The sequence below is a fragment of the Anser brachyrhynchus genome, assembly GCF_964034855.1.
Source record: "Anser brachyrhynchus genome assembly, chromosome: 7".
In the NCBI taxonomy this organism is placed as follows: Eukaryota; Metazoa; Chordata; class Aves; order Anseriformes; family Anatidae; genus Anser; species Anser brachyrhynchus.
The window spans coordinates 26,803,245-26,828,715 of record NC_137701.1 but is presented as its reverse complement, the minus strand read 5'-3'; the positions used below and the strand labels follow the sequence as shown (position 1 = coordinate 26,828,715).

At 42.8% G+C, this 25,471-nt stretch overlaps 1 protein-coding gene across 1 annotated transcript in view; it reads left to right on the top strand.

Moving 5' to 3' along the window:
- Positions 1-25,471, top strand: part of PDIA5 (protein disulfide isomerase family A member 5) — a 99,185-nt gene that overhangs the window by 25,599 nt on the left and 48,115 nt on the right. Inside the window, exons 4-11 of the mRNA XM_080601352.1 lie at positions 1,967-2,050; positions 2,802-2,847; positions 9,264-9,356; positions 10,636-10,696; positions 14,453-14,520; positions 18,702-18,793; positions 18,897-18,968; positions 23,877-24,013. Coding sequence (XP_080457478.1) covers positions 1,967-2,050; positions 2,802-2,847; positions 9,264-9,356; positions 10,636-10,696; positions 14,453-14,520; positions 18,702-18,793; positions 18,897-18,968; positions 23,877-24,013 — 653 coding nt within the window. The remainder of the gene's footprint in view (positions 1-1,966; positions 2,051-2,801; positions 2,848-9,263; positions 9,357-10,635; positions 10,697-14,452; positions 14,521-18,701; positions 18,794-18,896; positions 18,969-23,876; positions 24,014-25,471) is intronic.

The following is a 25,471-nucleotide window of genomic DNA, read 5'->3' as shown; positions in this document are numbered from 1 at the left end:
ACCACCTAACCTTTGTCTTGACAAGGCTGAGGTGGCCACAAATATCTGTATATCCTGGAAGCTTTTGGGAGTGTCTAGAAGGATATTTGCAAGTGTTAACTGACCTTAACGTGGGCTGACCTAAGCTGACTGCCAAACATTTAACTCCAGCAGTGCCATAGGTCTGTGTCCCTAGATCTGTGTCTGGGGCAAGATGAGGGGCGGGGGTCTGAAACTGGTGTCTCCTCCTGAGATTTGTTGACCTGTGAGTCCTCTAGGTTTAGCCCACAAGACTGTTGGAGGACCGCAGGTAAGTGAAGACAGGATATTTCTGGGCCCAGGTTTGGTGGTGTGGCTGGCTTTCTCGGCCGAACTCCAAATCCAGGTTACTTGTTTTGCAACCTGGTTTGGTTGCAAGGAGGGATGTTCATGTTATTCAGTGGACAGATGACATGTTTTAGCTCTGTCTTCCACTGGAGTCTGGGGGGAAAAAAAAGCAGCAGCAAACCATAGGAAGATCATTGTCTTCTCAGGCTTGGATCTCCAACCTCCTGGAGAAGCCAAGAAAGTGTTTAGGGGCTGCAGTGACTGGCTTTGGCTATGATCTGAAAACGTAGGATAGACATGAATCAGTAACACTCTTAGGAGAAACATGCTTCTCTAGAATTGGGGGTTGCAAGTGCTCCGTACTGGTGAGGTGGTTATGTGCTTTGCTGGTTCCTTAAATTATTCCTTTCAGTTTCAGCCTAACGTTCTGATTCCCATGCACGTCTCTATAGTATCCCCTTCCTTATTTCCATCTAAAAATAACCGTTTGGGAAGTTTCCACAAAGGTGTGCTGTAATCTTCAGCACACTGCAAACTTACTGTTTGTTGTTCCTCCCGTTTGCAGAAAGGCAGCTGGAGAACATTGGTAGAATTAGCACCAGTGCTGGCAGCAGCACTTCATTTGGTGGGACCCTTGCATCTCAATGCCTCTAATGTATCTCTAATTGGTTTAAACTTGATGGGTTTTCAGTGTTTTCATTTTCGAAATTGATTTATCTGTGCAAAAAGTACGAGTTGTCCTCTGCTGGGAACAAGTTTTCAAGCTTTTTAATCTTGCTGTTTGTCAATGCAAAGACTAGCTTCATCGGCGTGAATCATCCTCTTCTCTTTGTAGTCCCACTGCTTCACTCATCTCCCCAGGTCGCTTCACATTCACTTCAGCTTGAAGCAGACTTACATCTGCATTTGTGTCATTTAGGACAGCGTATTCCACAAAGACCCTTTACCTCCCACCTAACCAACAGTGCAGTTTTCTCCCGTGGCCCTTTTCCTTAACTCAGCCTAATGTGGCGTGAGCTGAAAGCACTTCACTCTTTTCCGGTTTGAAAACCACCTGCTTCCCTGGTAAGGGCCCAGGCCACATCCCTCAGACGTATTGTGGATGGGGTTGCTGGGCTTGGGGCTCCAAAATATGGATTGATTTTTATTTTCTGTGAGACCTTTTTAAGGCTGGCCACTTCCAATCTGATTTTGGAGATGCCATGGAGATGTTTCTTCTTTTTGAGTTATCTTCTGCAAGACACAAAAGCTGACCTGCTTTTTCTCTTTGAATCTTTTCACAAACAGTGCTCTTTGGCTACCACCCTCACAGTAACAGTCTTGAAAGTTGATTTCCTGAATTTTATATTAATCCTGTGGACAGAAGGTCAGCTCAGAGGTACTTGGACATGCTAGAATGGACTCCTTTTCTGACGGTCAGAGCCTGACATTGTGGTTTTAACATAGTCCTTTGTGTCCTGACCAGGCAAACCAAAGAATTAAATTGGCTAATGCAGATTTCCGCAATGCTTGTCACACAAACTTAGCTGAGCAGCTTCTAAATTAACCATTAGGTGCAACTAATTACTGAAGAGGAAGCAGTGCAATGAGTTTTCAGAACTGAATGCATTTGATTTCTTTTTCTTGTAACCATTTTTCTTCCAATATGTGTTTTTTGCAGTGACACTGAAAGCCGAAAATTATGCAAGAAGATGAAAGTAGATCCTAATTCAAAGGAGGAAGGAGTGGAATTGCTTCATTATAAGTGAGTGCTGGGCTGGGATTTGTAGTTCCTAATTGTTGATGCCCCTGTTAGGACTATTCTTTCTCCTTGCAGCTCTGTTCTGCTGCCGCATGAGGACTTCTTGTTTCTCCTGTGCCCTCTGATATGTGAAATTGCTCATGGTTTCTTCAGTTTGGAAGCATGCGTTGTAGCAGAAGTTAAGTTTACTCTGCTGTTGAATAGCATACATTAAAAACATGAGCCGGACTTGTGGGAGAGATGTCCAGTGAACTAAAACTACCCAACGCACAGCGCTGATGGCTGAGATTTGGATCTCTTGCTTTCTCTGTCACTTGCCTACTGGCATGTGCCTTGGGAAGTGGCTTTACCTCTGTGCTTTCCTTTCTGACTTGGGGCAGTACTTTGTAATATACTTGGGGAAAGGCAAGTGTAGTGAGAGTGTAAGATTATTTTTTTTCAGAAAATAATGGGAGTGGGAGTATTGTAAATGTAAGAGACACCAAGCAGCTGCATCTCCAAAGATTAGTAAATTTTCTTGTTAAAGCATCAGAGAGGAATTATTTACTAGAGACCTGTTTGCATGACATTGTTTTTGCATCCTCGCTCTTCCCTACCCCTCCCTCATTAAATTGCTGTGGTGTCAATTCTGCTTAGTTCTGTGGCTTTGGCAGGATAATGTTATTCTAGTTAGTGAGAAGTGAGGGAGAACAGCTGTATGATTTCCAGCAACGCTACTGTAAGTTAACACTATTCCCCACTCCTTGTTCAACAGGGACGGTGCATTTCATACTGAATATAACAGAGCTGTCACATTGAAGGTAAACTTGATTATTATTCTTTTGTTAGGTACGGGGGAGACATGGATTAAAAACAGGTGTTGGTGGTACTCCATGCTAAAGGCATGAAAGGGATGGGGTTAATCTTCATAAACAGCTGTCAGAATGACCTAAGGGTTTTTGTGTGCATGCATCTGCCAAGCACAGATCCAGAAAAGCTGTGTATTATTAACAAGACTGAACCCATGTTAAACTGTCATGTGAGTTAATGTTCAAGCTGATAACAAATAGTGATCTTCTGGTTTTGATTACCAGATGCTATTGATGGCAGTATAACTAAAAGTATTAGTTGATACTGCTTTTTGATAGGGAGTTCCCTGAGGATTTTAGGTCTTGTGTTTATAAACAATTGAGTGGCCTTATCTTGATTTGATCGTGGAACTGCAATCCCTATAGATGTGCCCACAGTGCAGCAAGGATGAAATGACCTTTGTTTTCCTGCAAATCTTGACACAAAACAACAGGAAGCAATGTTCTGTGAGCACAATGGAAGGAAAAAGACATGAAATTTGAAAAGAATACGTAGATCTCTGTGACAGGGGAAATGTACTGTAAACATGCTGAAAGTGAGCAACCTTCCTTTGCAAAGCCCTGGTGAAATGCTGGGAGTGCTCTGTGATGATTTGGATTCCAGAAACATCTTCTGTCTAGTTCTGATGCCAGTTTGAGTTTCACTTCCTCCTCTTTCTCCAGCAAATCTGGACTCTGCACAGTCATTGGTCGTGTTGGAGGCTTGATGAAGTCAATTCAGGCTGTCAGGGTTACGCTCACTTCCCTTTTCTTCTTCCTTCAAGGGTCTGGGCTGGGATGGAAGAAAGCTAGTGTGAGGTGCTCTTTGAGCCCAGTTCTGTCAGAGCGGCTACTCCTAAGCATGCCTGCTCTGTTACCTTCCGTCCACAGCAGAGTTGCTGTGGGGTAGGTGATGGAGGGGTCTGTCTTGGAAATGCTGTATGGCTTGAATCATCTGTTTAGCCTGCACTTGAGGTTGACGTGCTGGATTCACACAAAGTGGGGAGAGTAGGACTGTGCACCTTCCCGTCTCCTGCAGTAGAAATGCTGCCTGGCACTAAGAAGGGCAATGTTAGACACCTAGCCTAGTCAGCAAATGGCTGAGGCTCCTTCTGTGCTTACTGAGGAAATGCCCATGATTTTTTTTCCCCTCTTAGTGGGTGGGGTGATGGAGACTTGTTAGGTGCCTCAATGTGGGTGGTTCGAACAGTGGTTGAGATATCATTCCTGCTCTCCATAAAATACTGCAGCTGGGAGTTAGTGCCGTGACTCAATTCCTTACAGATAGGATCATCTGGAAGGCACCTGCAGAGCCCCAAGGAGGGTTTCAGCTGAGACGCAATCATAGCAGAACAGGAACTATATGAATTATTCTTTTAGTTATGATTTTGTGGTGTGTTTTCCCCTTCCCTCTTGCCCACTGGTGTATTTTCCTCTAGCTGGTGAGGAGGAAGCAGGTCTGGGGTGACCCTGTGTACAGGGAAGTGTGAATCCAATGTGGACAGAAGTGGGGTTTTGAAGCTCCCTTCCTCCAGGAGCTCTATTCTTTCTTAATTTAACTGCCCCTGTGAAACCAGCTGCTGGTGATTTATGGGTTGGGCAGAGCATCAGAGCTGGGCAGTGGTCAAAACTCAGGTGATTGTTTCATACAGCTGCCAGCAGCAGAATGATTAATGGTGTCTGTATTTCTCCCTCCATACCACTTCTCCTTGTTTTCTTGTGTTGAGGCAGTGACACTTCTTTCTCACCTTCAGCTGGGTTTGTGACAAGCTTTCCAGCACATTACAAACAGCAAGCAGTAGAGTGATACAGTTACATCAGGTATCATACCCATTTTATGGACAAATGGACAGACTAAAGAACAGGGAGATTAAAGGATTTGTTTCACATCATTCAGCAGGCTTGTGGCAATAAAACTCGGATCTCCTTCCCAGGCATCCAGCAGACATACAAATATTAATATGATGTTTTGGAGAATAATGGACAGAGCTCTGAAGAGGAAATGCTTTATCGCTGTAAAAGGATTCTTCTGAAATAATCGGCAATTTCATAGATATGGCTGATCCAGCTGATAGTGTACTCAGAATCTTAAGAAAATCTCTTCATTTCTTGAAGTAACTAAACCCTTATGTAATTATCAGAGATGTCCTTGTGGGTTAACTCCTAGAAAAATGAGGAATGAAGGGTAGTTCAGTGTTCACAGTGGAGGGACATTAGTGCTCAGAACCTCCTGCTGCCGAGACCTTTGTTAGGATCGGAGCTGTTTGTGTATATTGTCGCGGGGGTGGGTAGCAAGGTAGCAAAGTTTGGTGATGTAAATTTTTTAGGAATAGATATAAAAAACAAAAACAACAACAACAAAACAAACCCAAACTTAGAAGGGTTGGGAAGGCTCTCACGATACCAAGTGGCTTGTCAATATGAAAGCTAGAACTTGTTGGGTAATGAACATGAGAGGGAAGGAAGGGACACAGCTCCAGATATGCTGGAGTAATCGCGGGCTAGGTTTTGAATTATCAGCCAGGACAAAAAATGGCCTGAAAACATTGCCGCAGTGCTTAACAGTAGTTTAAAAAGTCAAATGATTAGTGAAGGAGCAGAGGGTGGAAGATGAAATGTCATTCCACCATCTGAATCCGCTGGGTTCTTTTATCTTGCATCTAGTACGTGTTTCTGGTTGCCCCACTGAGTGAAAGACATGGAAGTACCGCAGAAGGGCAGTAAGGATGATCAGAACTATCAGTGGCTTGAGTATTTACATTGAGGGTTCTTGGGCTTGGAAAAAGGACAATGGAGGGGGATTATGACGGGTATTTATATAACTGTGAGTAGCTTGAAGAATGGAATGATTACCTGCTTTATCTCAAAACTTCAGTGCAAGCAGTGGCATTTTGAGGCAGCTGATTTGAAACAAGTCTGCTGTGTTTAAAAAAAAAAGTAGTTGTGGAACTTGTAGCCATATGTTCTGAAAGCTAAGAATTTAAGTCTTAGAAGCAGTATTAGATAGTCGTAAAGTATAGATCCATTGGTAGCAAACAGAGGTGCGAATACAACAGCTGGTGCAGAGTCCATAAACTTAATTACTTTTTGCCAGAAATTGAGAGCCCATACTATGCATGCTATGTAAGAATGGTACTAGTGTAGTTTTCCCCCAATTATCTGCAGTGAGCTGCTGTTGGAGACCTGAGTTTAGATCACTTTTTGATCTTAACTGTTTGCTTTAGCCACTCCGTGTCCTAATCCACTGTAGCTGTAAGACCAGTATCCAGGCTGTTTGTTTTTTGAAGCCTTTTCTGGAGGGTAAAGTACAGGGGAGTTTTAATCTTTTTTTCTAAAGTTGAAAAAACTCTTTAAAGTATAAATCTGTTCAGTACTAGCAAAGGGAATAGGCTAACCCAATAAATTAGACCTGCTCTAAACTCTGTATCCTTTTCAAGTTCCCTCTTGTAGGAGGGTGTGTGTGTATGAAATCATGGGAAGCTTCTTTATAAGCATCTCTACTGCATTACTGAAAAGGAGGGAAATGTGCAAGGATGTTTCCATATTTATTTTTTTCAGGTTAACACACGAGTCCGTAAATGATAGCCAGCTATTGTGCTATTAAAACTTGCAGTGTATGCTGGACAAAGGCACATCCTGTGTTCTGCTGAATTGGTGTTTGAGGTTCAAAGCTGTTGCAGGGGTTCAGGCAGCAGGTTACAGCCCAGCATGGGTCTGTCGGGGCCGCAGTGTCAAAGCAGGTCCTGACCCCATCACGGCAGGGCAGGAGCGTAGCTGGTTCTTCAGCATGGGGGCTGCTGTGCCGTGGCCTGGACTTTGCTCAGGTCTCTAACCCAGCAGCCTGGGGACCACTGCTCTTCTGTGATTAGACAGCACCATGGTTTGTTTGTTGGGATTTTTCTTTCCCATTTAAAAGCGTGCAGGAAGTGCTCTTCACAGAGTGGAGTAATGAGTGCAAGGCACCGTACTGCCTGCTCCTGCCAGAAGACATTACGCATCTAATTTTTTTCTTTCTTGGCTGAGAGGGAGAGGCTGCAAGAATTAAATCTCTTTAATCCCCCATCCTCTAACCACATCTGTTTCTACATCACTGAACTTGGCACGTAGGAATTCTTGAAACTAACGGAGTCAATCGGACTCATTAGCTTTTTAAAATGTTGACCCCTCTCTCCTCTCAGCCAGTATATATTTGACGTCTGTGCAGACTGAGAGCAAGCAGAACTTGATGAGGTGTTCGGAAATGTGGAATATCTCCCTGGCTTTGTCCTTCTGTCCTTTACCCATATGTTACTGTCTTCTTACAGCATCATTTGGGATGCTAATACCTTTAGTTTGGGATTTTTTTTTTTTACAACTATAACTGCATTATAAATTACTTGAATTTCTTCTAGCTGGCTTCTTTCTCTGCTAATGCCATATGAAAACAAATTTCTTCTACTCAAAGTGTTTGTGGTCCCAACACTACTACCTAACTCCTTAGGTCTTCTCACTGGGCACATTAAGTGCTTTGCTTGCTGTCTAGTGACTAATACAGGCTGCCTCTTGTGATCAGACCAATCTCTTCAATATTAGCTAAGCAAGTAGACAGAAACATTAATGCCATAAATGCATCCTGCTGTGAGCTCTGAGTCCTCCCAAGCTTTGTAGTACCAGTTGAGATGCAGGAAAATGAGCTGAGCTGCGCTATCTGTTGATAAGCTGTTTGGGTATTGTACCAGGGCAGCCCTACCCAAGGCAGAGAGGTGGCAAAAATGTTTCTTGGGACTGTTTCAGTGACAAGTGTCACCAGGTGTGCTGCTAACCTGCTCTTGAGAAGATGGCTTACAAAGGTGGGCTTTAAGATGGTTGCTCTTGGTGTGTGTTAACACATACTCAGCTCTGATCTTCAGTCAGGAACTGGTTTGGCAGAATATCCCGTGGCTGATAAAGGCTTTAATGAATGCTCTCACATGACTTTCTTTGCTTGGACGGCAAGTAGAGTTTGCTTACTGCTGTTGTGGCATCATCCACTTCCCTCTTACAATGAACGGAATCATAAAATCACAGAATATTGTGAGTTGGAAGGGACCCACAAGGACCATCGAGTCTAGTCCCTGGCTCCCTGCAGTACCACCCCAGAATCAAACCACGTGTAAGAGCATTGTCCAAATACTTCTTGACTCCAGCAGGCTTGGTGCTTGACCACTTCCCTGAGGAGCCTGACCTCCCTCTTGGTGAAGAACCTCTTTCTGAAGTGCAGCCTGAACCTCCCCTGGTGCAGCTCCATGCCACTCCCTCGACTCCTATTGCTTGGTCACCAGACAGAAGAGATCAGCGCCTTCTGCTCAGACCTCGCTGTGTGACTGGTGTGGCAGAGTTCCTGTCAGGGACTGGATGCGTACCCACATGCAGTGCCACAGAGAAAGAAAAAGCAGTCAATCTGAATTGTGAATGAGCTTGGAACACAAGGATTGCATTTCCTAGAGCACAGACATCTGAGGATAAGTGATCCAGCTGACATCCCTACGTACGGCTGGAAATGGGGGGCAATGCTACTCTGCTGAATTCCATGGAGAATGTCTCTGACTTCAGAGGGCTGGAGTTTCCCTCAGGCTCAGTCTGAAATCAGAATCAGTAGGAACTATTTCTTTGTGATAAAGAGAATATCTGTGATCTGCCAGCACAGGAATTGTTGGTTGTACATCTGTCAGGTAGAGCAGTTATAAAGTAAGCTTGCACAAGTATTCTGCTTGTCAAATAAAGGAGCTGCAGAACCATAGGGTCTCATATTTCCTGCTTCTCTTGTCATGTTTGCTTGTAACACTCCTACTTAAAAATCCACTGACTGCGGTTTCTAGGTAAACAGGTCATAGGGGAAACTACTGGTGGATTATTTTTCCTCTGACCAAATGAGCGATTTGATCTATAAGTTTGGAGTTCATTGCTTTTGTTCACAGTGTGCCCTCCAGCTGGTCCTATTGGATGCAAAAGTTGCTCAGATGCAGTGAAGGGCATGGAAACCTGACCTCTACATAAAGAGAAATCTCTTATACTCAGCCATGGTGTAGCTGTGGAAGTATTACAGATCTAGTACCATTGAAAGAGTTCTCTGAAGGATCCTTGAAGCTTCTGTCTGTATGTTGGTCCACCTCCACGTGTTTTCCCCAGTTTTTCAGTGGAAGCAGGCACTGGTAAGCTGGCATATTAGTTCTGAGGAAGGTACACAACAGTACATCACTTGGTTCTGCAATAGGAGATTTGTTTTCATCTCCACTATAGCAGATGAGTGTAAAAATGGAAAAACAAAAGCCCTAATTGGATAGGGTTCACATGACAGCATGGATTTGAGATTGGAGTCTGATGGTTCTCATTCATTTTGCTTTAAAAGCTTTTTTTTCTTTTTATTACAGTCCATGGTGGCCTTTCTCAAGGATCCAGAAGGTGCGCCACTGTGGGAGGAGGATCCCGAAGCCAAAGATATTGTGCACATCGACAGTGAAAAGGTACGTCAGCTGGAGAAATGTTCTGTATGTTTTATAAATATATGGAACGTGAGGAGTGTGCGTGGTTGTTTAAACTCTTAGTGAAGCACCATTATATCTTTTGGAAGGGAAGATTAAAGCACCCAAACTGTGACGTGACAAAGTCTGTGTTTTGTAATAACCACAGAGCAAGGTCTCCTGCTTCCCTCCTTCCTCTGCCCTGTGTGTGGTCATAATATTAGTCTGTCAGCTAAACAGCAAGCATTAAAGCATTGTGGATGTTGGGGTGGAAGAGACCTGTTTGTCTCAGGAAGCGTAGCAGCTTCCAAGATGCAGTTGCTGCAGGAGGCAAGTAGGAGGTAAAATGCTATTCTTACAACTGCAGGTTGTCAAAGTTAAAGCTTAGATTCTCTCATGTGCCTGAGGTCATCTCAGGAAGTCTTTGCAGCAGGTAGGAACAGGCTCCAGATCTGGAGTGATTTAACCTTGTACAGTAATCATCCACCATGGCAAGTGGGAAAGCAGCAAATAAGATAAAACTACCTTAAAAAGCCAGTGCCACCACAGAGCTCCCCATGATTTTCTCTCTAATATGATCAGCTTGGTCTTTTATATTAGTTTTCTAGCCTATTGATTTTTAAAACTTTAATTGATTGGACCCTCACTGGTATTTCGTAAAGGGCCTTTTCAATTTTCTAGCTTTCATTTTTAATATTAGAAACAGTTATTTTGACATTAGGTTTTTGTAGGGAGATTAATTTTTAATGTTCACCTTCTGTACTCTATTATAAGTCTTCCAAGGGTTGTGTTCAATTTGAAAACTTCATCTCATTTCTCCACCATGCTGGTACTGAAAAATCTATTCTCATGGCCTCTCGTAGCCCTGACCAGGTTTCATAGTGTGGAAACTGAACTTTAGTTTATTATTGAGTCTGACTTCTTGAGTTAGAATACATTTTTTGGATGGATCAAGGAAGAAAACGTTTCCAGTCACAGGTTCTGAACTGAAAATTGATCAAGCAGTACAATTTCCACATCTTAACACCAAAGATACTAGTCTTCAATATTTAGCGGATATTTGTGTCTATGAGAAGTTTTGCCAGCTCCTTTCAAGTTACAGTTGAGCAAGCAGAAGAAACTGTGGTGTTGTCCGTTAGGAAGTATGACCCTTCTTTTCCCTCAGATAAATGACCCCATGTTCTATTAATATGTATACTGACTTAAAAGGTTTAACACTAGTCATAGTAAGAGATGCCATTTTGTATAAGTTTGTTTTTACTTTATTTGGTTCGTTCGCTAGGAATTGCGAAGGCTTCTGAAGAAGGAAGACAAACCCGTTCTAATGATGTTCTATGCCCCGTGTAAGTAATCCAGCATGTCCTTTCGCTTCTTGTTCCCTTCTTCACTGAGAGATGTCCAAGGCTGAGTGGAAGCCTCACCTGTGCTTTACTAATGCCATCTTGTCCCATCTTTATCATTGAAATCCATGTGGTGGGTTAGCTTATGTAATTTCTTTACCTGTTGTCCTTTCTAGATTTGCATTGTGGTAGAAGCATGATACGCTGAGCACGTTAGTGTTAATGCAGCTTTCTGAGGGGGTGTAGTCCCTCAGTGCTTCTAGCTGGAAGTGCAAATGAGCATTGTACGTGCTTTTTTCTTTTGCGCTTTGGGCCATGGCGTAAGACAAGTGGTTACACACAAACAGGAGATCTCTAGAGGAGGCCATGGAGTTGAAAGAAGCTCTATTTGTCCTCAGTAACTGGATGCAGAGGGAACTACAGTGCAGTGGTCAAGAGCAGGAATACTTTTCCTGCTCCATCCAGGAGGCACCCTGGGTGTTTCTGTTGTCACTGGTAGGAGTATCCTGAATACAAATGGAGTTTAATTGGTGGGGTGGCAGGAAGGAAAGAGTAGAACACATTGGAGTCGCTGCATTTCTTTTGTGACCTTGACACTGCATTGCTCTGATCTTGTCATTGTATTGACTGCTTCTTCCTTAATTTTACAAATTTACAACTGCTTCTTCGCATTTTGTGGTGACAGGCATATGAGAGGCTTTCCAGTTCTTGAAAACAAAATATTGTTGTGCTGGAGTTGTTGCTCAGCTGGAAAGCAGGGCAGCCATGAGAAAGGAATGAATGTGTGACCTAAGCTGGAAAAGCCTCCCGGCGCTGTCCTGGTTGTGAAATTGATGCGAGGCATTGCTACCAATTTGCTGTTTGTTTCTCTTTTAAAATGAGCATCCCGTGGCAGGATTATCTGCTGTTTGAGTGTATTTTCTCTGGTAATTATTGCCTGAAACACCATTCTACCTTTTTTAGTCTCATCTGTGTAGAACCAAGACGGCCAGAATTGCCCAAGACTTAGCTTGATGCATCACTCAGAGGATGTTTTTTCCTTAATTAAATTAGCAGCAGCGCGGTGCCTTCACGCTCCGCAGCAGGCCGGGCCTGCGCGGCCTGGCCTGGCGTGTGGTGAGTGCCAGCGGCTGCGGCCGCCGCGGTGTCGGCGGGGGGCGATACGCCCGCTCCGCCTGCAAATCGCCCCCTCGGGGAGCGTCCTGCTGCGGAGAGCTGTCGCGGTTTACCTGTATCATGAATAATTGTTTTTTCGCAACTGAGTCTCTTCCTGAAATGTGCCTTATCTAGCCCTTCTTTTTCTTTGAACTGTTCCCCCAGAAGCCCTCCTCCTTCCAGTTTCTCTTCTTTTGAAGTGGCAAAACACCTGCTAGTCTTCAGTGCTGTAATACTTTTTGCTGATTTCTAAACTGCTGTGAAGGAAGCCTACTTGTAAGGTTTTTTTCCCCCCTCTGACTTCACGATTCTTAACTCCCTCATCTTTTATTTAACACATGAGACCTTCTGATTTGGTTCTTATCCAATTTTTCTTTTCTTACTCCTGCTCCACTTACTTGAGACAGAATACGTCCAGCAGTTGTATTAAAATACAGACTTTGGGAAGCTGGAGTTGCAGGTTGCTGTCTTCTGACATGGGCGTTAATGTTCATACCTGGGAGCAGCAAATCCAGGCCGGTTACTAAAGGGAGTTCTTCATTTCCTTGCTCGTGAGGGGTGAGGTGGAGGGTCTTTGGCAGGAGAGGATGTTGGAGCCTTTGTCTAGGAAAGCATGGGGAAGACGGCTGCATTCTTTCTCAGCTTGGCTGGAAGCAGAGGGTTTAGATTCATTGTGGCAGATTCATAGGAAATGGGCTCTTTCATTACGTACTATTGCAGAGGGAGATGAAAGCGACGGCAAACTTAAATGTAGTTCCTTTAATATTTCAGGAATGCCTGGTCTGGGTGAAACGACTCAGAGTAAAAGCATGCCTTTTCCTTAGAAGATATTACCTGCCATTTGGAGACCATTCACTGTACTTTTGGACTTTATATTATAAGTCAGACAGCACTAAATATGAAAAATTAGGTATACTTACAGGCATTCAGATTTACTTATAGTTAACTCTGCCAAAGAAGGCTCCTGCAGAAGATGGTCCGCATTTGGCAACAAAAAGGAGCTGTTTAAAATGTCATTGAAAACAGGGGTTTAAAAATTGAAGTGTTACCTAGTGGAAAAATTAGTACGTGTTTAATTAAAAATCTCACTTTTGAGTCAGAATACAAGAAAAAAGAATGGAAGAAAAAGGAGTTGAGTTACTTTTGTATGCCTGCATGGGAACGTATATGGCTTGACAGTCCTGAACAGTGTAGTGCAGAAGTTAATGGGTAGGAGAGGTCCCACTGCAGTGGGTTTGGGAGCAAGGAGTTCAAGGCAGCGGCAGGGCTGGGATGGGAGTGGAAGGATGGTGGGGTGGTTGGTGGCTGTGGGACGAGGCTGGTATGCCTCTGTAGTCCGGGGGAGAGTCCAGGGAGTGGTTAGAGGTTCAGGAGGAGAAGTGAGGGAGATCACTAGTTTGGGGCCTGTTAAAGACAACTAAAGTAGAGGATCCAGAAGATGGTGTTAACAGCTTGTATCTTTTGATGCCGTTCCAGTGGTTTGGATGAAGTTGAGAGTTCAGTGGGCCTCAAATGAGTGGTCTGTGCCCACCAAGAAATCATCATCTGACACAGCACTAATTTAACAGCCTCACTGACAATTTGAGTGGAGAGATCAAAGGTGGAAAGACCACAGAAACGAGCTCTCTTTCCTCTGATTAAAGAATGTGCCTCTCAGGCACGCTGATGTGGTCCTAAACCAGTGGTTGCAAAATATGTTCCTCCTTTATGGAAGATGCTTTCAAAACCCTTCTCTCTTTACCAGAAGAAAAGTATTGACTGCTGTCCCATGGTGGACCGTGAGTCTCTGTACTAAGTGTCTGAAGTGCATGGCTGCAGCCTCCTTTCTTTCATGCTGCCTGCAGTCCCTCCCTTCCCAGTGTGCGTGCACATATTTTACTTGGCAAGGGTGAAACCTGCTGCTTACAAGGTGATTTATTGCTAATCTGCTTAGCACTCGAGCATCATCAGACAGCTCTTAGTGTGCTCCAGCTATGCATGTAGTCTTCCTCGCTCACTATTTGTCTTTTCCTCAGCATCTAAAGTTCTTGTATATTACAGGGGCTGTTGGTTCTCCTGAGTTATCGCCTTCTCTATTAACAGAGGATGGCTTAACTTTTGATGTCTGCTTAACGTGTTTAGGAGATGTCTCGAATGAGTTTCAAAGACCTGTTAAACTGAGATGAATCTGAAGTGCACCCCCCATCTCCCCCCTGATTAAAGACCATATTCTGACTTTCTTAGTCACTAGAGTGCCCGTTCAAAATGCACAAAGCTTTTTGGTTTGGCTTGATGAGCATAACATCTTTCATCTTGCATTCCACTGTGAGCTCAGCCCAGAGCCTTAGGAACGTAAAATGGTGTTGCTCTTTCCAAAACTAGGAAAAGAAATGAATATGAAGCTGAGCAGCATGAAAAAATAGCAAAAATAGCTGCATATAACAAGATGTAGCAGCCTTAGAAAATAATAATATAATAATTACTTAGTAGAATAAATAAGGAATTTCATTCAAAAAAATATTGTATATAAAAACATGTATTGTGATATGCTTTGGAACATAGGTCCTGTAGAAGAGTCTGAATGGAGTTGTTGGCATGTTACTGACACAATTTCTTTTTTATCAGGGTGTGGTGTTTGTAAGAGAATGATGCCGTCTTATCAGCAGGCAGCCACAGAACTGAAGGGTAAATATGTAAGTGAGAAGATAAGATTTATATAAAAAAAAACCGAATCTTTTTTTAAGAAAATCCTTTTAACAATTTATTTTTTGAATATTTAAAAACACAAATATTTATTGAAGTGGGTAATTTTTAAGCAAGCTGAAACAAAGCCAAAAATGAATGATGCTGTTCCACATTCGTTCAGGATTATCTCCTTTTTTTGCTATTACTAAAACTTAGCATAATGAGGCATTTACTCACTTGCCCTTTATATCTAGTATGTGGTTTTTGTCAGGGAAAAGTGGGCTCTGACACTGCTTTGTCTAGCTTCTATTTGGTGAGTTTATAGTCTTCTTAAGCTCGTTTTTGTAAAGATAAAGAAATATTTGCCATTGTGGGTTTGATCACCTTTTGGCTTGATGTTTCATAGACAAGTATGGATGCCCGTCTGAGTAATAATTAATCCACTTGCTCAGTGGAGAATCACAGTGTCATGGGAGGGGGATTACTGTACGTTGCCTTGATCATCCTCCTAACAAGTAAGCATAAGCGTTACATGTGTAGGCATTGCTATAGCTTTGTCAACAAAGTTAGCATTTATACCAGGCTAAAATGAAAGCAAGTTTTGATCCTAATAAAATCAATTTGCAGCAGCTGCAATAACTTGGTTCCCTGTTTGTACTAATAGGGCATATTGATCTCTCTAAGCAAGATGAAGATGTTTTTCAAGTCATGTTTTTGTAATACACTATGTATAATTTATATAATACCAATAATACTTGAGTGACACAGAAATGGGATTGTTGTTCCGTGGCTCTGACTGGATTTGATCTGATTTTACCTGTTGAATCACTTGGGTTATAAGTTAGTTTCCTCAGGAGAGGCAGCATGTGATGAGGAAAAGATGAAGTACTGTAGTACATCGCTGGGGTGGCTCTGGTCAGTGCATCTCATGAGCACTGATAGCACTTGGACGCCCCCATGTTTTCCCAGCTAGTTGTTTTTCAAGGTGTTTCCTCTAAATTTTTCTCTAATTCCTTGTTTGCTTAGGGCTGAAAGCAGTGGGAGTTGTTCAGATTTCAAGGGTTTACAATGTCCTAAATAAGGTATTTTCAAGAGTGCTTCCATACAGCCAGGCAGCATTCAAATTCCTCTCCCTTCTGTGGAGGGTGTGCTGTTTTCTGGGGGACTGCACTCCTGTCCTGCACAGCAGGTCCATCACAAGGCGTGGGGTGGACAGGAATTTGAAGCATAAAGAAACACCTACACACATACTGCCAGAGAGAGGGCATGCTGCAAAACACTATTTTCCTGCAATTATCCCTTGTCCACATGTAGTTCTCTTTTTATTAAATTCAAACCAGAGAATTTAAACTCCAGATCTGTTCTAGTTTGATAATTTCCAAGAAAGAAAGGAAAGAGTTTAGGTAGACTAAGGCTAATCCTGCGCAACTCAGGGGTCTGACACCGGTCAGAGGTGCTTTTTTGCACTTATAGTGTTTTTAGTGCAGGTTTATTTCAGAGGAAAGTCCAGTTATGCCACTGTCACCAGTGTCTTTCACAAATATCTATCTGTTCATCTAAATCTGACCTAGTTAGCTTCCTGAGTGGGACGTGTACACGGTTTGCCATTTCTAAAATTAACTCTGCTGTACCCATCGTAAATTGTCCATGGGGTGCCTGAGAGCAATGTTGACCTCCAGATCAGGCATTGCTGGAAAGTTTGATTGTTTTAGATGAGCTGAAGGTTTGGCATTTTAATCAGACCTGTTGTTAGCTGTCAGGATGTGCCAGGGTTAAAAGTGATTACGGCTATTATATAGCAGGAAAATGAAATACAGCATTGCCTATTTAGTAGGTCATAAAAATGAAAAGGTGAACTGTATCTGTCGTTGGTTGCTACAATCTTTTGGAACTGGTCCCATCTTGCTGTAGTTGCTGAGAGGAAGACTGTATGGTTCAGTATTATGTTAAGTTTAGGGTTTTCTATTCCACTAACCCTAGCACAAAAGAAAAAGAGTGGCTCCAAATCAGAAGAGAATGGTTTATTTTATCCTTGGCACAAGAGATTCCCCTAGTTCTGCTCCATCAAGGAGCAAGATGTGAGGGTCACAGGAGAATGGAAGTCAGAAGCCTAGAAGATATGACCAGCTAGCAAAGGTTCAAAGTTGCTTTAGATACAGGTAGCTTGGTGGGGAGCGGGTAAAGTGTTGAAATATGTCAAATGTCACTGCAGAGGTGAAAGAAACTAACTGAGCTTCGCGTTTACTGTGGATATTGCAAGAGGTAATGGACCTCAATTGAAGTCAGGGTCATTCAGTCATTTGCTAAAAGACAATTAGCTAAACATCTGGCAGAAGAAGCTTAGGTATAGAGGGAGGATCCTGACTTTGGGTAGAAGGTATATTTTGGTGGTCCCTGTTAGCCTTGATGGTACCTGATTGTGTGACTGTAGGCCAGCTAAAGCAGTAACTTCTGTTTTTAAAAATGAAACCTATTGTAATAGACTTTTGGTCATTCATGCGTCATACAGTGTATGAACACCAGAATGAATTCACGTTCTTGACTCAGATCAATACTGCAATCTGGCTGAAGATGTAGCAGGGTTTCTGAAATGGCTGGAAATGCTCATGTAGAACCTAGGAAATCTTTTGAAAGTTCTTGGCAAATATTAAATCTGGTAGGCTGGTGTAAAGGGGGGAATTAATGAAGCCAGTTCTCACTGTATAAAGCGACTGCTGCATCTTGATCCTATTGAATTTACCTATCCTCAAGAGGTGACATAAAGGATAAGGGAAGGGGAGAATTGGGCCTTAGTATCTCATATGAATGAAGTCAATCTGGTTGATAGAATTACAAGGAAAATTCAAAGTAAGAGATGTGACCAGCCAGTATAAATCTTATTTCTGTACTCCTCTCTCTGAGGTAGCTTTCCTTTATCCTTTCTCAGGATAGGTGAGAGAAAACAAAGCATCTTCTTGTGACTTTCCAGCACACTATTAGAAATGGTTGACCTTCAAACATGGATTTTGTACTTTAAGATTTATTTCGTGCTGGCTCCGAGCACATTTGGTTGGTCTATGCAGTTTGCTGCAGTCAGGAACCTGGTATTAAATTCTGATATGATATTTCAGCTGGAAGGAGAAAATCCTGTTTTTGGAGGGGGAAGGAGGAGGTGTTAGGATTAAAACCCTGCTGCTAAAATGATTTAAGCTGTCAATGCCATTAAAACTAAGTTAATCTTGAAGTTGTATCTCAGCAACTGGCTGGCTGAAGGTTTGACTGCAGAACAACCTCAGTGTGAATCTCAAACCCACAGAAACTCAGAGTTAGTCCTATCTTCAAAATTTCAGGTCAAAAGTCTTTGAAAAAAATCTTTGAAAGACAGTTGGAGTGGGCACAGGAGCCCTGAGCTTGAAGCTTGGGGTGGATTGCTGGTGTGGAGGGTGGGTTGGGACAGAGGTAAAGAAAGGGAAGGGAAGGTTTCTGTTTCACTTACCAGCCTGAAAAGTTGCTGTGCTCCCATGCCTGTCTTTCAATATCTGTAAGAACAGGCTGTTTCAACTGTCATTACACCATACCAATCAGGTAAGTTAACGTATTAAAAGTATATGAATGCCACATGGCATTTCCTGGGCTCATGGAGCATGTTTTACATCGAAGTAATGCTGAATTTTTCCCCCTTGCCATTCAGTAAGCACGCTTTTGAACTGGGATAGTCAGTGCTTGGTCAGGTGGACTTTCTGGACATCAGCTGAGACTGTAAACCAAAAAATGTGGATAGAACTCTTTGTGTCCTTGTTAATGTTCGCATGTGAACTAAGGCGTATACTTGCATAAGAAGAAAGAATTCTAGTTGGACTTGTGCTCTCTTTGCAGATTTGTATTTTAAACTACTAGCGAGATTCGGAGAATTCCCTTTTGGTATTTCTGTTAGGGGGCGAATAAAAGGAAACGGAGATGCTGCGAGAGCAAGGAGTACATGACAGGGTGAATGGTGTGTGCTTTCTGTGGGCTAGGCTCAAATATTGCTCTGTTTTTCCTTGGTCAAAATCAGAAACGCTTCATTGCCTTTTATGAAGTCACCCTTGCTTTACAGCAGTATGAGTGAAATCAGAATCTGCACAGAGTTTAGCTGTCTTTACTGCTCTTTAAAAGTCATGATGTTGCTACTGTATTGTAAGAATCAATATAATTATGCTCTTTTTTTCAGGTTCTTGCGGGGATGAATGTTTACTCTGCTGAATTTGAAAGGATAAAGGAAGAATACAATGTCCGTGGATATCCTACAATCTGCTACTTTGAGTCAGTTATGTTTTGCTACTATTTAAGAAATCATACACTCAACTATAATTGCATGTTCTTATCTTCAGGGCAAGCACTAAACCTTGTTTTGTTGCTTTAACAGGAAAGGAAAGTTCCTGTTCCACTTTGAGAACTATGGTGCTACCGCAGCAGATATAGCAGAGTGGCTGAAAAAGTAAGGCACTGAACTTCATACACTCCACCTTTTATGTACCTTTCATTATTTACAGAATGTAATGGTTTAGGATCAGCCATCTCTCCCTCATTCCCTCTGCTCAAAAGAGCAAACAAAACTACCCCTCTGAGACAGGCTAAACTAGCACAGAGAGATTGCATGCTAAAAAAACAAACGTTAGGCATGCCTTGCGTTTTACAATTGCATTTCATATGTAATAAGGTACTGACTATGGACCAAAATTAATGCAGATGCACAGATCTTGGCTTTGTTAAAAATGCCAGCTTAAATTTCCAATGATCTTAGGTGCCTAAATTTAATACCTCACAAAAGGTATGACTTCGGTTGTTCTATTTAAAATGTATGTGCCAAATACGCAGTTCTCATTAGTTCTTTAGCCCTCAGATGGAGTATTTAGAGTGTTTTCCAATGACAAGCAACAGAAACAAGCACCTTGGATTGCTAGTCATTTTTACAAAGTTTGTTTCCTGTTATGACTTGAAGTGGTGTTGAAAGTGTCTTGTTCTGCCTAAAGACATCTGTTTGCAGTTGTAAATATTTTGGGGGCTGAATGAGCCTGTGGGACCAGCAGTTGAGAGAAGGAGGACAGGAGAAAGTGTGTTTGTGTACACCTTTTTCTAAATAGTTGATGTTCAGCTGGTGCAAATCAGCACATCGTCAAAGCTGGTGGAGCTGCTGGAGAGAGCTGTGATTGTCCATTACCAGACTGCTGCCTTTAGCAGTAAGGCCCAGCCCTTGGCTCTTGGGTTTTGAAGAACCTTTGTAACCCTCCCTTGTTTTGTTGCAGCCGAGGAAGTAATATTTAAATGAAGTCAATGTAAGTTGCAAACCACTGTGATAATATGGCTTAGCAAAATTGGATTAAAATAAATTTTTTACTGCACCAGTGGGGCTATGCTGGGGACATGGGAAGGGCTGCAGGTAGCCCAGGGGCTTCAGCAGTAGTAGGCTAGGTGGTTCAAGACAGGGACCCACAAATGTAGTGACTGCGGTGTTCCTGTTGGCATCAGGAGGTACAAACGCTGAAAGCAAGCACTGCCCTGTGGATCAAAGAGAAGAGATCTAGGTATAGTCTTTAAGCTTCATTTAGTCCATTCAGCCTTGCAGAAATTAATGATCAAGATGGCAACTCCAGCAATGTTGAGGAGATGATCAGCCCACAGAGCAAGGCTCTGACTTCATCACCTGTACCGTATTATGCTTTTCAGTTCTGCAAGGATGTCGTTATCTCTTGGCTACCATGTGTGAAACATTAGATGTTTGGGGTGAGTTTTTTCCCTGTCTGCCCACATAATATCCAGATAATCCCTGTAATATGCAGTGCCGTTCTATCAGTGCTGTGACAGCAAGTGAACACAGCTACTGGAAGCAAAGCAGAACAGCTGCAAGCTCTTTCCAATGATAATCTCTGCTAACAAGCCACAGTGGGCTTTGGCTGATAATCCAGCAGTCCAGAGCTAAAGACAGCTGTTTGTCCTCACTTAGTGCTCAGTGCGTGTTTATTAGTTTCCCAAAAGATGATCTGAGTAGTAGCCTTCTTACTCCTGTTTTGTATAATAAATGCAACTTTTAAGGAAGGCAATGTCTGAGAAATTATGCATACTTAAATTTTGCCAGTAATTGATGTTGTAATTAAAACGGAATACTGTATATAGAGGGTAAATCTGCTACGTGCATAATATTGCATTACTCTGAGGAGTATAAGTAGTCAAATGGTATGGGGGGGCTTTAGGAAAGCCAAAGATGGTAATTAGATAGCTGCAGGGTGTATACTCTATATTTCAAAATAGCATAATATTAAAACTCTCACCAGATAACTCAAGCTAGAATTTAATATCACTGTTGTGATTTCCTGTGATACTGGTGTCTTGAGCAGTGCCCTCTCATTTCTGACGAGGAATGCTGGCTCCCTTTTCTGAAAACACAAATACAACAAAACAGGCATAGGCTATGAATTAGCTAGGCACCAAGACCAAATCCTAAATTTAATACTCAGTCTCTGCCCTCCCTGAGTGTCAGGTGTAGTTCCGGGTTTCCCAGGCTGTGTTGCTTTTAATGAGAGGTGATTCTGAAGTGATGTTGGAGAGGGTGGAGGCTGCTGCCAAGACAAAGCTGCACAAGTCAGGCGGGGAGCTGCTCGGATAGGAGATGCCAATCAGCCGAGCAGGTGTGCTGAGCAGCAGGGGCATGGCACTGCCAGAGTGTCTGTGCCAAGGAGAACCAACGTGTGTTTATACTGTGCATGCACGTGCTCTTGTCCATATGTTACTGAAAGAGAATCCAGGAGACGCTGTGCCACATGAAATGACCTGTTTTTTGTGGACACAAGTTAGACACCGCAAAAGGGCAGCTGTTTTCTCTTAGCTCCCTCTTGTTGTTTTGACCTCTAAATGTTCATGGCTAAGTGCTGAAAGTGGTTTATCTGTGTTGATTTAGGGCAGGGGGCTGCGGGGTATAACAACAAAGGTTAGAATTACTTAAGCTGTGAAAAGGATGTTTTTCATATTCTTTTCCCTCAGAGCAAGAGCTACTAGTTTGGAGGGTTCCAACACCTTTTCATTTGTTAGTTGGTGAAGGCACTTCTTTCTTATGTTGAAGTGTCCTAATGCATCAGCCTACAGGTACTTAACCCCTCTTATCTTCCTAATAGGCACTGGCTACTATCTTGTGGAGTTTCAGATGTTTTTATGGGGTGATAGAGAGAAACCATCACAGTCTTACTCCAACACACAGCATTATTAACAAAGGAGATGCTATCTTGTACATACAATTCTTTTTTTAATCCATCTTCTTACACAGCTGCATCGATCTGGATGGTAGGCAAGCCAGACAGTTTCTTGCTGCCTCCAGTAGCTGCTTAGTTTGTCTCGCAGTTTTTGTGGACTTCTCTTGGGCCTTTCCTTAGCACCAACTAGCTACTCAATTAAATCAAGAACTTGCTCTCTGTTCTTAATTCAATTAGCTCTTGATATCTCTTCAAGACTTCTGTCATCCTATTTTTGGTCTTCAGGCGTTGGATGTGCCTTCTCTCAGTTTTAAATGACATTTTAGATTTTGCTTGTTGTCTCCTCCAGGCTTTGAGGTACTTCTTACCAACTCCTGTGTAGGCTAATTAGCATGCACAGCATTTTAAAGTGGGCCATTTGAATAAACATCCCGTGCCCTGCTTTACTAATTCCTTGCTGAAATAGGTCATGCCAGGCTCTGCTGAACACAGCTTTCTTCTGGTGCTCTGTGGCCAGCGTGTCCATGTTCATCATGCTCAAACTACTCGAACCAACTCCCCTACCAAATTGATTGTGTCATGGTATTTTCTGGAAAGCCTTCTTTCTGCCAGCATACCTGTGGATTATTGCTGTTTCTTACAGGCTTGGCAGCAAGCACAGTGATTCTCTGGGTAGCTTTGTGACACAGCCCCTGAATTGTCACAGCTCCGCCTGTACTGTGGGTCTCTTGGGCCATTTAGGTGGTAAACTTTCATGGGTGGGGACCTACCTCTTTTTCTCTTTAGGCTGCTTGGCTTCATGCAGCTCCCACCTTTGTTTGGTTTTTGGTTTGTTTATCCTATGAGCAGCATCAGAGGTGTGCATCACAGCTTTGCATACATTGCTTAATATTCTTGGATTGGACCCATTGCTTACATCAACAGAACTTGCTATCTGAATCTGTATCTCTCTACAGATTTCTTTTTATCAAACTAGGCTTTCAGCCTAGCAATGAGCAAAGCAGAATAAATGAATTATCATCCGTTTGCCATTCCTTGTTCCAGGCAGCTAACACAATAATACATTTTAATCAAAAATAGTAAATCTGCTTTCACCAGGGATGGGGCCGCATCCAGATTTGTGCTTTGCCAAAGAATTTGGGGAATTTGGGGGGATATTTGGAACTCATTACTACACCTGGCAAGGATAAAGTAGCTTCAAAGTCTGGCTCCAAATGTTCCTGTGTTTGGGTGTACTTTATGTGAACAGTGCTTTAATAAATAAAATGTCAGTTAGCATAGTTTAGTTCACATCTGCCAAAATCTCTTATAAATGTACATTGATAAAAGGAAGGAGCACTTGTGTAGTGGAATGATGAGCAATTGAACTGGTCCAGAGCAACTGAGGTTCAATTTCCAGATTTTCCAGCGTGTCTTTGAGCAGTCTCTCTGGCTCTGAGCCATCAAAGATGGTTAAGCTCATGTGCAATCACAGGGAAGTCGGTGGAGCACGTCACTTATCTTTTAGATTAAGCATGCAGTTTGAGTAGCTTTGCTGAATTAGGCCTGTGAGCCCACTGTCGCGGGAGGACACAACGATGCTTCCCCCCGGTCACAGGGTTGTTCAGGGTAAAACCATGCATTCCCGGTTAAGTGCTGTGGTGTACACTGCACACAGCTCACTCATGGTCCCAACATTGCCACTCCTCCTTCCTGTCAGCCCTATAATCAATGTTCTGTTGGTATTCAAGGTGACCGGTTAGATTGGCTGTTTCTACTCACTGCTTTTTTCTTTCATTTGCAATGACTCCTGTGAACTACTAAGTGTGAGCGCTGTAAGAAAGGAAGCAACCTGCTGAGGAGGCTAAAAGAGTAATAGAAAAATACATCAGATTTTTATAATGTAATAACTAAGCGGCCTGGTTATCTCTTCATTCTGTCTTCTTCCATTTCTGATCTGTCCTTGTGAGCTCCTTGTGAATTTTTTCCTTTCTCTTCCAGTTCTGTCTGACTTCTGGCATTTATCAGTTCTGAGTGGAAGAATTACTGAAGCTGTTCAGTAGGGTTAGTGTGTCAGACCTATGTGGACGTTTGCACGAAAGTGGTTCCTTGCAATCCAACTTGCTAAAATTACTACTTAGTACCTACGAGCTGCTTTTCAGCTATGTCTGTTTGTCTTGTAGCCCACAGGCACCTCAGCCACAGGCTCCGGAGACTCCCTGGGCAGATGAGGAAAATGTAGTTTATCACCTGACTGATGAAGACTTCGACAAGTTTATAAAAGATCATTCATCTGTGCTAGTGATGTTCCATGCACCATGTGAGTTTGCTTTTTCTATTCTGTACCCTGATCCAAATGCTTGCAAACAAAACCAATGATAATTTGCTGCGTAGTTTTCACAGAACCATAAAATCAAAGTCCAGCCTTCTCTTGTTTGCTGTGAATCTTAAACACACAAGGCATGAAATGTTTGTGAAGTTGATGGTTTAGGATAATTATGCTGCTGGAAGAGGTACTTTGTAGGCTGAGTCAAAGCATAACTAAAGAGCATAATAATGCTTACATAGTCAGAGGAGTCGTCATTTTACAAGATTACCGGCAATGTTTGGTTAGTCTTCTGTGTTATTTGCTTTCAAGCCAGAGCTCTGGTTGTTTCAGCAACTCCATTTGAGATCTGTGAGGTCACAAGTCCTTGTTCACAGCTGCAAATGCACTGCTCTTAATCATGGGGGTGACTCACTTTCACTCCTCTGCCACAGTTCTCTGGCAGTCTAAGGGGTGATGGTCATTCAACATTGCGCTGAAGTATGCCAAAACATTATTTAAATTCAGAAAGTCCTCAGGGCCTTTGAAAACTGATACAGAGCTGGTAGTGATACCACTTACAGTTTGGCTGAGAATGAATTGGGCTGATTTTTTTTGATGACTTGAGACTTCAGCTGGAGCAATAAAATGCAGTGGGTTGCCCTAAGGTATTTCCCTCGGAAAGCTCTTCCAGCCACATTGTCCTCCTGTATCTTGTACCCTCCAAATTAATACCTGCGTTAACTAGTTTGTTTGCTAATGATGCAACATGTTACAGCTACGTAACAGGTTCTACCAATTCTTTTTATCTTCAGTTGGAGGTTCAGGCTCAGATCTGCTGTGCTGGATGATACACAGCTTGTCTTCTCTTGCTGCTGTGTTGCCAGTTGCACTTGGATGAGATGTTTGTTTTCATGGGCATAGATTTGAAGGTTAGGGCTCTGGAGGCAGGAGGGTACGTGCTCACAGCAGAAAAACTGAAGGTCTTGGCACAGGCTAAAATCCTGCTTCCCTTTAAACCAGCAGGAGTTAGCACCTAAATGCTTTATTTTAAGATCTGCTCATAAGACTCACTTGGAAAACACCGTAATGAATTTCCTTTGCCTGATGAAACGTCTAGCGATTTGATCCACGGAAGCAGGTGACTGCTGTTTTGTCGTTGTGTTCACTGGATTATTTGTAGTAATGAAAGTGGGGCCGGAGATGGACGCCTGGTGTGAGAACTAAAACACAAGTAGCAGAACTGATGAAACCTGGTTTGCTAAGGAGTTACCCTTCGTTACCCAAATCCTTCCTTCCCCCAGCTTTCCGTGCACCCCCACTGTGCAAGAGACAGCACAGGCGGCTGCTCATCTGGAGCTGCACACTTTCTGGCTTAGCAGAACAACAGCTGCCAGTCAGGAAGGTAACTGCTGAATTTCCCTTCTTCACCTCTCTGTGTGCAAGGGCTTGGGATAAGCATTCTCCACATAT